At 37.2% G+C, this 13,509-nt stretch overlaps 1 protein-coding gene across 10 annotated transcripts in view; it reads left to right on the forward strand.

Moving 5' to 3' along the window:
- Positions 1 to 3,781: 3,781 nt before the first annotated feature.
- CCDC66 (coiled-coil domain containing 66) overlaps positions 3,782 to 13,509 on the forward strand; it is a 50,608-nt gene continuing 40,880 nt past the window's right edge. For 4 of the 10 annotated variants that reach the window (XM_040246403.1, XM_040246404.1, XM_040246406.1 and 1 more), the window contains exons 1-4: positions 3,788 to 3,863; positions 5,949 to 6,013; positions 6,687 to 6,712; positions 12,592 to 13,033. In XM_040246403.1, the coding sequence (XP_040102337.1) occupies positions 3,853 to 3,863; positions 5,949 to 6,013; positions 6,687 to 6,712; positions 12,592 to 13,033 (544 nt within the window). In that variant the 5' untranslated portion in view covers positions 3,788 to 3,852. Of the gene's footprint in view, positions 3,864 to 5,948; positions 6,014 to 6,686; positions 6,713 to 12,591; positions 13,034 to 13,509 lie in introns of those variants that run through there. The other 6 variants (XM_040246407.1, XM_040246408.1, XM_040246409.1 and 3 more) reach the window with 4 other exon arrangements.

A 13,509-nucleotide genomic window follows, 5' to 3' on the forward strand; every position in this document is an offset into this window, starting at 1 on the left:
GAAGAATCGACTCAGTGAAAAAGATCCTGATGCTGGGAAAGATTGAAGACAGGAGGAGAAGGGGACGACAGAGGATGAGATGGTTGGATGGCATCACCAACTCGATGGACATGAGTTTGAGCAAGCTCCAGGTGTTGGTGATGGACAGGGAGGCCTGGAGTGCTGCAGTTCATGGGATTGCAAAGAGTCGGACATGACTGAGTAACTGAACTGACTGACTGCATTTAGGACTCTTGTTTACTTTGAGGTTTACTTCTTTTCATCTAAGGGATTCTTGTCTACAGTAGTAGATAAAATGGTCATCTAAATTAAATTTGCCCATTCCGGTCCATTTTAGTTCACTGATTCCAAACACATCCACGTTCACTCTTGTCATCTTCTGTTTGACATCTAATTTATCTTGATTCATGGACCTAACATTCCAGGTTCCAGTGCAATATTGTTCTTTACAGCCTTGAACTTTACTTTCACCACTAGACACATTCACAACTGAGTGTTGTTTCTGCTTTGTCTCATCCTTTTCATTCTTTCTGGAGCTATTTCTCCATTCTTCTCCAATAGCATATGGGACACCTACTGACATGGAGGGTTCATCTTTCAGTGTCATAACTTTTTGCCTTTTCATACTGTTCATGAGGTTCTCAAGGCATGGACCATGTTCAGTAAAACTTTTAATTCAATTTTCTGCTCATAGTTAGTGCTGCACTCCCTCCCTGTAGTTTGGCCTGTGGCAGCCCAGTCCTGGAGTCTGATGTCTGCATGGTAGGGCTAATGGTGACCTCCTCCAAGAGGACTTATGCATGTGTTTAAACTCATGTAACCCTTATAACAGCCCTATGAAGTAGAATACTAGTATTCATCTTCATTGTCTCAAAGATAAAACTCAAGCAGGTTAATAACTTCCTTTGATCACACAGCTAGTATGCAACAAAGCTGGGATCTGACCCCAGGCAGCCTAGATCCAAAGCTCTGGAAAACAATGCTGTGCACTAAACAGAACAAAGGGCTTGGACAGCTCAAGGGCTCCAATGCACTGGTAGTGAAATCCAGAAGTAGTTAGCCTTGGCCAAGATGCCACCAGTGCAGCGTGGAGCATGATTATTGCCAAGGTGACATTCTTTGCACCCACAAGGTCGTAAGACCTGAGGCAACTCCACTGCATATAAATGAAAGGTATACTTATAGTACCTCCAAACTTCACAGATCCTTACACAATCAATTCAAAGTATTTAAACTCTCTTTCCTGGAGGAGTGGATCTCAGGCAGACCATGAAGAAGGATGGAGTGTTAAAGGGTGCTACACTGGGAAACGGATCCTTCATTCCTGCCTCACAGTACACTTGGGGATTGAAATAGTCTTGCACCAATTTAAAGTGCAAGAGGTGCACAGGCTTCTCATTGCTATAGCTTCTCATGTTGCAGAGCACAAACTCTAGAGCTCACTGGCTTCAGTAGCTCTGGCTTGTGGGGCTGAGGTGCTACACATCTTGTGGGATCTTCTTGGATCACGGATCGAACGTGTGTCTCCTGTATGAGCAGGTGGCTTCTTTAGTACAGAGCCACCAGGGAAACCCTACATAATATCTTAAAATGTTCTCTTTTTATTGAGATATAGTTGCTATATAATATTCTATAACATTCAAGTGTACTACATAGTGATTTTATATATCTGCATACATTATGAAATGATCAATGTGGTAAGTCTAGTAACAATCTGTTCCATTAAAAGTTACTACAATATTATTGACCATACTCTTTATGCTGTTTATTATATCCATGTGACTTATTTATTTTATAACTAGAGGTTTTTATTTCTTAATTCCCTTCACCTATATAGAATATATTTCTAGGACAACTGGGGAAAATTAGATAGGAATTGGAACATTCCATATTATCATAAAATTGATAATTTTCTTAGGTGTAATAGTGCTGTGGCTATATCTTATTCTTAGTAATACATGCTTTCATGTTTACAGGCAAAGTATTAATGTCTGTTACTTGCAAATAGTGATGCAAAAAAAGGTGAGTATGTACATGCATGCACCTATAAACTGGTAAGGACGTGGGTGTATGTGTGTGTCTGTCTATGTGCAGAGAGAAAAAGCAAATGTAGCAAAATATTAACAACTGTAACATCCGGGGAGAGGATGTTCATTGAACTATTCTTATTTTTGTTTAAACATTTGCATAATAATGAAAGTTAGAAACAAAATTTTAGAAGTCATACTAGGTTAGCTCCCAGAAATACTTCTGCTCACATGTTCGTTTAAATCCTTTTAGCTTCTTTTCCCCACTATGCACAGATGACTTTTACTTAAAACAAAAACAACAGAGGATCAAATATACATGGGTATCTGTTCATTTAATCAAATAAATTATCAAATGTTTCTAAGTTTATTTTCCAGACCCAGTACATAAATGAATATTCAAGGATGTCTTTCAGTTTTTATGAATGTACCATAAGAATTCAGTGTGCCACATGTATTATGACTATGTTTGTAAAAATCATTTCAGAAAAGATAGATGAAAACTTCATAAACTTTTATTAACTTCATTATGTCTAGGGGCATCTTCAACATAAAACAGCATTGCCAAATTTAATAAAGTTTTTGTTGCTATTAAAAATTTATGCTGTTTCATTCACTTAAATATTTACTTTCTCTACTGTTCAGTTCTAAGTGCTGTGAGTATAGAGTAGTCAAAAACCAACTGTGTTCCTCGGAGGCTCTCCCTGACACAGGATGTAAAACGTGTAAGTACCCTGATTCAAAGGGCAGGGACTGGGAAGTCCAGAGACTGGGCTCCTAATTTACCCACTAGAGAATTCCTCCAGCTCCATGGAGGAAGTGACATTTAAATTGAGATTTGAAGGATGAATAGGAGACTCCTGTAACACTAGACTGAAAAGAAGGCTCTCCGGTTACAATGCTTGATAAGTGACCTTAGGCAAGTTCCTGGACCTCTCCGTGCTTCAGGGATAAAGTGGTAAAGCTTAAATAAGACACAAAAGGCCTTTAACCAGGTATGGCACTATTTAGCACTTGCAGTTGTTGCTGCTGTTTAAGAAGAGCTACAGTGTACTGGGCTTCATGCCGTGGCCGCAGCTAGAAATAAGATATATCATATACCTGACCTAGGAGTCTCTCTCCAGTTGTTTAGTGGCTAAATCATGTCTGACTCTTTTGCGACCCCATGGACTGTAGCCCACCACACTCTCCTTGTCCATGGGATTTCTCAGGCAAGAATACTGGAGTGGGTTGCCATTTCCTTCTCCAGAGGATCTTCCCCATCCAGTACCCCCTCCCTAACTTATTTTACACTAAAATAAGCCTCTCTCCCAAATGTACGATATAGCAAGTGTTAATTTCCAAACAATGTTAATGCTTTTTGTTTCTCCCTACTTTTGCCACCTCCTCTTGAGCTGACGCATTTCTCTGAGTGCTGTGAACTCTGCTGCTGCTGCTGCTGCTGCTGCGTCGCTTCAGTCGTGTCCGACTCTGTGCGACCCCATGGGATTCTCCAGGCGAGAATATTGGAGTGGGTTGCCATTTCCTTCTCCAATGCATGAAAGTGGAAAGCGAAAGTGAAGTCGCTCAGTCTGTGAACTCTAGGGGCTGCAACTTCCAGTTAAGAACTCCCACCATTCCAGAACCAGGACCACAAACTCCAAGTGGGGCGAAAGGGTAGCCTCGCCCCCCAAGCGCAGGCACCAGTATACTCAATCCTGACTGGCCCGCTCTCCAGCTCGCCGGCATCACTGTATCCAATCGGTGTAGTGCTTGTTGAACGACGGCAGCAACCGGCGTACACAAGGGGCTTGAGCGTCCTGTGGAGAGCGCGGGAGGTCAGGCCATGAACTTGGGGTAAGCTGGGGAGAGAAAGGTGGTAGTCTATGGAAGGGCGAGGCTTAATTGGCCCTTGGAGTCCTTCGCGGGCAACCTTCCAGTCCTGTGTCGTCCCAAGCTGCAGTGCCGGCTCTCTGAAGTGGAGAGAGGCAAGGGGCTGGGTCGGCCCTTTACTTTTCAAATTAATAACTCGCGTGAGAACTGTCCTCTCCTTTTCGCTTCCTCCTGTATCTCAGGAGGGAGAAGGAGAGGCGTGAGAGGAGGTAAAAGGTGAGGGCAGGTGGAGAGAGAAAGCTTAGCAGCTTCCTGGGGAGAAATCCTGGCCCAGGTTCTGGTGCTTTGCGTCCTCGTCGTGGGTTGTTTTTTTTTTTTTTTTTTTGCAATGTTGGAGCGCCCAGAGAAGCTTAGCACCTGCAGTGCAAAGAGCCTAGGCTTCTCGAGGAGTGGGGGATCATTTGTGTTTGACATCTTATAGGCCCTCATTAGATAATGGTGGTGGTTGCTTTTAGTCATTCAGTCGTGTTCGAATCTTTGTGACTGCATGGACTGTAGCCTGCCGAGTTCCTCTGACCATGAGATTCTCCAGGCAAGAATACTGGAGTGGGTTGCCATTTTCTTCTTCAGGAGATAGTGGTTGAGTAAATAAAAAGGACCGTTGCATGGCGACCCCATGGACTATAGCCTTCCAGGCTCCTTTGTCATGGGATTCTCCAGTCGAGAATACTGGAGTGGGTTGCCATTCCCTTCTCCAGGGGGCTCTCCTGACCCAGGGATTGAACCCTGGTCTCCAGTATTGCAGGCAGTTTCTTTATCGTCTGAGCCATCGGAGAAGCCAAATAAAAAGGACCGTTGCATGGTTTTCATGATTGGGAAGTTTGATATTTTAAGAAGATGAAAGTCACCGAACTTACACACATGCACCTCATTTAGCAAATAGAATCTAGGGATAGCAAATAAATAAGACAGCCCCTGAAGGCGTTACAAGGCAGTAGTACTGAATAAAGGTACTTTACAATTTCATTCAAAGTCTTTGGTTTAAATTTCAGCAGTGTAAACATGAACTGTTTATAACTGTGCAACCGGGAAACCCTTAAAACCCATTCTTTCCAGTGTTCTTTCTTAATCATAAGTTGAGATCGTTTGATTTCCCCCATCTTTAGCATCACAGCAAATTTAGTATTGCCCTTTTTTTGGTCTGCTGGGTTTAATTTTTTTTTTTTTCACTGTGGACGTGTGGACGTCATTTTTGTCCCTGTTGATACTTATTGACCTACTTCTTCCCTTCCTCTCTCCTGCCCCCCTCACCTTACTAAAATAGTATAATAACTGTGTGTACTGCTGCTTTTGGTTTTAGTGAAATTTTTATTAGGACTTTAACAAACATGCAATTTTTGTTGACAGTAACTACTGTTACTTTGTTCTCTTGTATTTGACAGGCACAGATAAAGTACAGAGGGGAAAATATAGGTGTATTTCTGTGATACTTTAAAAAGTGTCACTAAGTCTGAATGTGTATTAGTTGAAATATTCAAAATAAAACTCCATGCTCAAGCAGTTTATAACCCTAGTGTCACTCTTACAGGTTCACTTCCAAATACTGCTCTACTAAGGCCATAGAATGTATTAGTCATGAGATCATTATGAAACTAATAAATAGTAACTAGAGGTTTTGCTCCTTTAACATAGGTGAAGAATTTCCTAACAGCGTTATTTTTTTTCCAGTCTAGAGTTAGAAGAATTAAATGATGTTAGAATAACCAGATTAATTTATATAATTTATTCCTTTATGACTGAGCAGCTGAACTGAACAAAAAGAAGTTTCAGGTTGAATACGATAAATTCTTTGTAGGAAAGTTTCAAGAATTTTTTCTATGTAGTTTAAAATTTTATCTTGAATTGAAAAATGTTTTAAATTAAAAGAATGATTTCAACTATACCTCAATTAAAAAAAAATGAACACAAAATTTTTTAAATGGTTTAATATTTACAAGGTTCCTGTATTAATTCAAAAGAACAAATTTACTTTCAAGGTTTAAATGAACATTTCTGGCTATTTAAAATGTTGCTATTTCTTAAAAATAACAACTTTCTTTTATTTTGCAGAGATGGTTTAAAGCTTGAAACGGAATTATTGAATGGAAAAACCAAGCTTATATTGTCTCCATATGGTATGCTATGTTACTAGAAATCTAAAATATAAACTTTTAGATTCCTACATAAAATGTATTATTTTGTAACAGGGTTTTTGCTTGTAGTGGAATATTTAAATGATACTTTGAAAAAAACTGGTTTCCCTAACTTTCTCAAATTTATTTTTAGCCAAGTAGAGTCAGATCACATCATTGCTTACCACTGTCAGTATTTATTCATATAATTTAATGTTCCAGTATATTTCATATGTAACATCTCTTTGTTATATTTGTATATAGCAAAATGCTTATTGTCTAATGAGTAATCTAGGTGAAGTTTATGTATTTACATTCTATGCATGTAAACAATGTATTATTTGAGAAAATTCAATTTATAATAAGACCATAGTTTTAAAGTCATTTTTAGTATTAGTTTTAAAACTCAGAGTATGCTTTGGTGTTCTTCTCATTCAGATTATTTTCTTTTTCTCTAAACTGTTTATAGTTTTACCTTGGAAAGTGAACAGAAATGAAATAGAACTATTTGAACCACACTGTAAAAGTTAAAACATTTAATATCTAAAGTTAATGCTTTGGGGGGTTAATATTTTTAGTTAATATCTTCTTAAAACAGTGCTAATTAAAACTTTCTTTTGTGACTGCCTTAGTATGTTTTTGGTTGATAGTTTAGTAATTATTTTTTCTTTTGTAGACCATAAATCAAAAATTTCTGGAAAGGTAAGCCAAATGACTTTGACCTGACTTGTTTTCAAATGTAAAATGCAGTTCACTTTACAGTGGTTTGAAAATAATTCCTGTCAAACTATCATAAAGGATTTGGAGTGATGTTGAAAAGTTGCTGTTTGCTTGCTTTCAAGCTGGTCCTTTCACAGAAATGGAATCATAATTTTTTGGTTCAAAAAGACTTCTAGAATTTCTTTCTCCAGATCAGTTCTGTCCAGTAACACTTTCTGCAGTGATGGAAATGTTATAAAATCAGTGCTATCCAATATGACAGCCAGCCACTAGCCATGTGTAGCTGTTAAGGACTTAAAATGTGATCAGTGTGATTAAGGAAGTTAATTGTTAATTCATTTATTTTATTTTTAATTTCAATTTAGTAACTACTGTACTGGACAGTGTTACTCCTGAGATCTTTAAAAACAGACTTTAAAACAAACTTCTTTTTTCATACTCAGATTCCATTTTACCACACCATATGGATGTATTTGGTTGACAAAATCTTAAATGCATTTAGCTTCTTAGTCTTAGAGGTTACACTTAAGCTAAATGATAATTTTCCTTTTCAGTTATTTTTCCTTATCAGGAACCCACAGTGCCATTTTCTGCAGAATACATTACCACTTGAAAATTTTGATACCACTTCTTGTTTCCCATTTCTTTTCCCATTAAGCAGCAGAAATTTCTATTTTCCTCCATAAGTTTCTGTAGCCCCCTTTATTTTGCAGCATCTTGAAGTCTGTTTTTCCATATCTTGAGTAGAGCCCAGTTTGGGTGATGTGGCACTTATCAATTCTGAACCCTTGATGGCTTTGGTTTCCAGGTTTAATCAAGGTGGAGAAGATGCTTGAGTTCCCAGCTTATCAGTTACTTGGTAAATGGGTGATAATGGTCTAAGTAATTCCACAAGCTACCTATAAAAATTGTTACATACACACACAGTATATGCATACCTTGTGTGTTCCCTTAATTGCAAAATATTTTTCTGCCCTAAAATATTGGAACAGTTGTTTTTATTTGAGTCACAGTAACAAATACAGTACTTCTTTTCAAGCTCCTAGATTTAAAAACAAAAAACTACCTGTAATAGTTGATTTGTGTTTTCTTCCCCTGGCCTCTATTTTCTTGCACATATTCCCTCTTCAATTGTGTCCTTAATGGATTTGTTATTGTCAGCACACTTGTAAAGACATTTCATTATCTTTTTAACCAACTTGGGACATCCGGAGATCCCCTTTTATGCCTGTAATAAAGTTACTGATCTTGGACTTTTGGTAAAATCTTTTGAAAATTCTTTTAGGGGTCTAGATATTTATTTATTGAATTAAAGCAGGTTCTTTTATTCCTCTTGCTTTGGGGACACCAAAATACTGATGCATGGTAACTCTGAGGTGGTGGATATGTTAATTAGCTTGATTGTGGTGTTTATTTCACAATGTATACTTATATCAAATTGTATACCTATTAAACCTCAGTAAAGCTGGAAGAAAGTACTGATGCAACCTAAGTTTCCTAAATCTCAATTCTGCAGCTATATATTGATTTCTCTTTTCTGTAAGTTGTTCATAAATTCACTCATCATAGTGCTTTTCTTTTCTTCTACTAGGGTAAGCTCCTAAGTGACCATACTGCCTACAGTTCTTTTTTCCATCTTCCTCACCAGTTGAATTACTGTCATGTTCATAGAGTGCTCTTTAAACACTGTGAGCTCTAGCTCATCATCAAGTCTAACATACTGTGGTCTGAGTACTTCAAGTTTTTCAAAATCTCTCCTGCATTTTTCTTTAATCTGTGGGAGTGAATATGAAATAAATATGGTTGCCAGTCTAATTTCTTTAGCTTTTATAGGAAGAGAAATGAGAGAAATATTAATGATTCAGTGTCGTGGGTAATTTATAAATTCTAAAGTCATAAAATGGAGAAGGCAGTGGCACCCCACTCCAGTACTCTTGCCTTGGAAAATCCCATGGATGGAGGAGCCTGGTGGACTGCAGTCCATGGGGTCGCTAAGAGTCGGACATGACTGAGCGACTTCACTTTCACTTTTCACTTTTCACGCACTGGAGAAGGAAATGGCAACCCACTCCAGTACTCTTGCCTGGAGAATCCCAGGGACGGGGGAGCCTGGTGGGCTGCCGTCTGTGGGGTCGCACAGAGTTGGACATGACTGAAGTGACTTAGCAGCAGCATAAAACATTAAAAAATGTTTGCAGATATTTCTACATGTGAGAATCAGAATAATGCCACACTAAAAGTTGCATATAGTATTAGTGCTAGGTAGCATGTTTTATATTTTAAAATATTAATTTTCTCTGAATCTTTCTGACCTTGGGATCCTGGTTCCATATAAATTCTGAAGTCGACCAGCGTTAAATGCATTGGACCCTGTCTTTATATCTTTTAATATTATGAAAAATATTGGTACAATTAAAACGTTAAAAAAATTTTAATTTAGGTAAAGAGAAACATGCTATATAGAAATGTTTATGACATTAATACCCTACTTTATCAATTAAAATTCATCTGATCCACTAAACACTTGGAAAATTATATGGGCTAGATTGCTTTTTCCTATTAAGTAACTTGAACATAATTGAATATTTATTTCATAGTTAATGGTTTTTTGCTGCTTCCACTCATTACTCTTCTCAGGCTTTAAGCTACAAACATATTCAGGATTGAGCTGAGTGTATATTGCTATCATGCCAGACCTTGCTGCCTCCCTTTTTCATTAAATACTTTTAGGTGATTTTTTCTATATTTATTTCTGGTATAAGTAGACTGTGGCAAAATAGTTCTAGATAAATTGGGGCTGCAATTAATAGGTTTCTGTTTAGAAGAATTTACTGCAGCTGTGACACTCCACTATGTGTGTATAGCTACATTCTTGACTGTATTTGTTCTGTGACTCTGAGAGAGAAAAAGAAGTAAAACCTAGACCATGTTTCTTAAAAGCAAGACTGTCAGTTCAGTAAATAACTATATATTACAAGTAAAATGTGTACCATACTAGGGTTATACAAAGAAGAAAACTTTTCAAGGAGCAGTCCTTTGTCATTTGAGGAGACAGGGAATATTTCATAAAAGAGCTGACTCTTTAGTTAAAACTTAAAAGATGAGGGAAATATTCATAGTGAAAGTAGTAAAGAAGTATATTCTAAATTCAAAGAAAATAGCAGGCAAAATACCAAAGTACAAACCATAATTTGTATTTGGGGATAGTGTGTATATCAGCAGGGAATATACAACATAAAACTTAGGGTGGTTACAATTGTGAGGGGTTTAAATGTATATTCAAAGGATTTGAACTTACTTGTTTTGAAAAGTAGACTAGATAGGATTTGTGTTGTAAGAAAGGGCTTTGGGCAGTTCTGTGAAGGACAGATTATCATAACAGGAACACTACTTATTTTAGTCCAGGAAGAGTTTTATGAGACTCTGAAGTGTGATGGTTATCAGAAAGTAAAGAAGGGGACAAAAGAAAGAAATTTTTAAGATACATTAATGGCATACACTATACTTCTTAACAGTTTGAGTCAGAAACTGACTAGAGAACTGAAATGCTCAACTATTCATGATCCCAAAAAACTCAGTATGAGTCAAAGAAGAGTGGGTAGTAGTAATAGCTATGGTAGCTGGAGATTGGGGTGTAGGGCTCAGCTTTGTAAGCTGTGTGCAGTCTGCTGATAATTTGCTTAACACACTGATTTTCAAAAATTAGAATGAATTGTGTGTCTAAAAATTGGAACTTTAAGGTAAAATATGACATTTTTGGTTCTCTTGAAATACTGGATGATCTAGTAAGGAGATGCAAATTCCTATTTGTCAATGTAAGCTGCTTCTGACTGGTGGCCGCCTGCTTTAGACGGATAAGTGCTCTTCAGTTCATCCTAGTTGCCACCCAGCCTAATTTGCAGTAGGTATTTAAATTTGTCACCTTTCATTGAAAGAATTAGTTATATAAATATAGCCATAGTGATAGGAGGGTAAAGGAGCATGTTAGATTGTGCTATTAGTATTATCAAAAGTCTAAAAGCCTGGGATGAAAGGGTGTACGTGGGATGGAGGATAATAAAGAGATTTTGCTGATGATATGGTACATTTTGAAAAGTAGGGTAAAATGAGGTTGATTAATTGGTCAAAGTGTGGTTATGTATTATGTAATTTTTGAAAGTAAGGAGATTTGAGATATGATAAGCCAGATGAAAGCCGTGTGGTATCTACCCCACTCCTTGACAGCAGGAATTTTGTCTTATTCATTTTATGCCTTCAGCATTTTTTCCATAGTGTTGATCACCTAAAGAGCTACAGTTAATATTGATTGAATGACTTGAATTACTTTATGTTAGATGTGTCTGCAGAAATGTACAGTGGGTTAAAAAAGAGATAGATTTGAGAAAAGCAAGCTGTAATAGTTTGGTAATGAAAACATGTAAGAGGGGAGAAAAAGACATTTGGAAGGAAGAAATGACCAATATTTGCTGGTAAACTAAAGAACACTTTGAAGGGAAATAAAGAATCAAAGTTGACTCCATGGTTACTGATCTGAAAGATTGGAACAGCAGTGCTACAAAAATTAGATATTTTGGAAAGGGATGCTAACTTGGGGATGAGAGATAAAGAATTTGGTCTTTAAATGGTGTAGTCGAAGATAGTCACTCAACAAAATTTCCTTAAACCTCTCTGTTTCACTCACTGTTCAGATACTGGGGACACAGCAGTGGACAAAGCAAACAAAAATCTTTGCACTGTGGAGTTTAAATTAGAAAAAGGTGGAATGGACAGAAAATAATCAAAATAAATATAGAATATTACAATACCCAAAGTGCTATAGAGCAAAATAAAGGAGAGAAAGGGAAGGGGCACAGTTCAGTTTCTTAGTCATGTCCGACTCTTTGTGACCCCACGGACTGCCGCACACCAGGCTTCCCTGTCCATCACAAACTCCTGGAGTTTACTCAAACTCCTGTCCATTGAGTCGGTGATACATCCAACCATCTCATCCTCTCTCTTCTTCTTCTCCTCCCACCTTTAATCTTTCCTAGTAACAGGCTCTTTTCCACTGAGTCAGTTCTTCACATCAGGTGACCAGAGAATTGGAGCTTTCTGCCATAAGGGTGGTGTTGGGCACAGTCGTTTGGGAAAATGGGGAGGAGGGAGGTGGGAGTGAGTTCAGAGCAGGAAGCCTGCAATTTTTAATAGAGTGTTCAGAGAAGACTTCCATGAGCCAGTCATGTTGGAGCCCTGGTTTGAAGGTGGTTAGTGAATGAACCATGTAAAATTTGAAGGAATAATGTCCAATGTAGAGGGGTTGACGAGTGCTAAGGTCTATGACTGGAGCTTCTTGTTGAAATTGTGATTTGAAAGGTTACAGTTATGGGTAGTTACAAGGTCAGTGTAAGATACCACTGTGGGAATAAGTAACTGAGGTAGCAGAGTCCAGGGAAGTGAGGGTATTCAAACAATGTAAAAGCACCAGTAGTTAAGATAGGAGTTAGGTTAGAGAGAGGGATGGTGACGCACCAGCTAAGATTTTCAAGGAATAAGGGCTGGTAACCTAAAGGTCTGTAAAGACAAAGGTATTGTGGGTGTTACAATGCTGACATGAGATTCAAAGCTGAAGTGGAATGGACTGTAACAACCAAAATTAAAATTGTTTTGTAATCTTCATTATCCTGAAATAAAAGAATAATTTCCAGTTGTTAAAGGTTTCAAGTCACGATTTGCAAAGGTTAAGTATAAGTTTCTACGGGTGTATTACCTGACTAGCAAAGTGGAGGGAAAAAAGTTTCGAAGCCTGGCTTATCATTGATTATATAGAGATAATTGTTCATTTTTCATATGCAATTATAAACAAATTTCTGTTGTTTTAACAGATGGGAAGTAAGACCAAGATTGCAAAATATCCTTTACGAACTAAAACTGGATACATTCTAAAATCACAAAATACTTGTGTCAGGAGTGAAAAATTTTTGCAAAAGAAAAGAATTGGTTCAGAAACTTCACTGCTAAAAGGTGAAAAGAATAGTATGACTTTTTCACCCACTAAGGATTTATGCAAACAGTCTGTAAACAAAGACAGTCTTCATACTGAGAAAGAAATTTCATTTGCACCCCCTAATATACAGAAGACTAGAAACACCATGAATGCATTTGTAGTAGCTAAACAGAAGCCCTGCAGAAAGCACATCACAGCTGAAAATAGAAAGAGCAGTTTGGTGTGTCTAACAGAAGACCAACTACAACGAATTTTGATGACTGTAAACCAAGGAAGTAAATCTATTACCCTGACTGAGAATGAAAAGGAGGAGGAAACAAGTAAGATTTTTCTAAAATTTTAATATTTTATCAATATATAAGTGTTTTAGGATTTGAGTTTCATTGTATTTTACATAACTGCCTGTTAAATTTTAGTTTAACGCATGAACTTTTAAAATAAATATTTGTTTAGAAGACATTCTCTCATATGCAGAATTACTCTTAGAGTTAAAATATGCCATGTTTTATTTAACATTAATGCTAAGAATATTATTCTCATGTACCATAGCCTTAAGAAATCCAGCTTTGTGCATCTAGATGTTAGTACAGAATGAAAGCTGCTGTGCTAATTTTAGAATGTTAGGAGGCTTTACTTAGATGAAAAATAAATATGTAAAATGTTCAAAAAAATTACTATAGTATTTCTAGTGAAAAATGAGAATTTTGCTATAGAGATTGGACACAAGTTGCTAAAAAGGATTATTTTCCTGGCCCTGGCTTTTGTTCTTCCTGACCTTCAGTCCTTGCTAAGAATT

The sequence above is a fragment of the Oryx dammah genome, unplaced genomic scaffold, assembly GCF_014754425.2.
Source record: "Oryx dammah isolate SB20612 unplaced genomic scaffold, SCBI_Odam_1.1 HiC_scaffold_9, whole genome shotgun sequence".
Taxonomy (NCBI): domain Eukaryota; kingdom Metazoa; phylum Chordata; class Mammalia; order Artiodactyla; family Bovidae; genus Oryx; species Oryx dammah.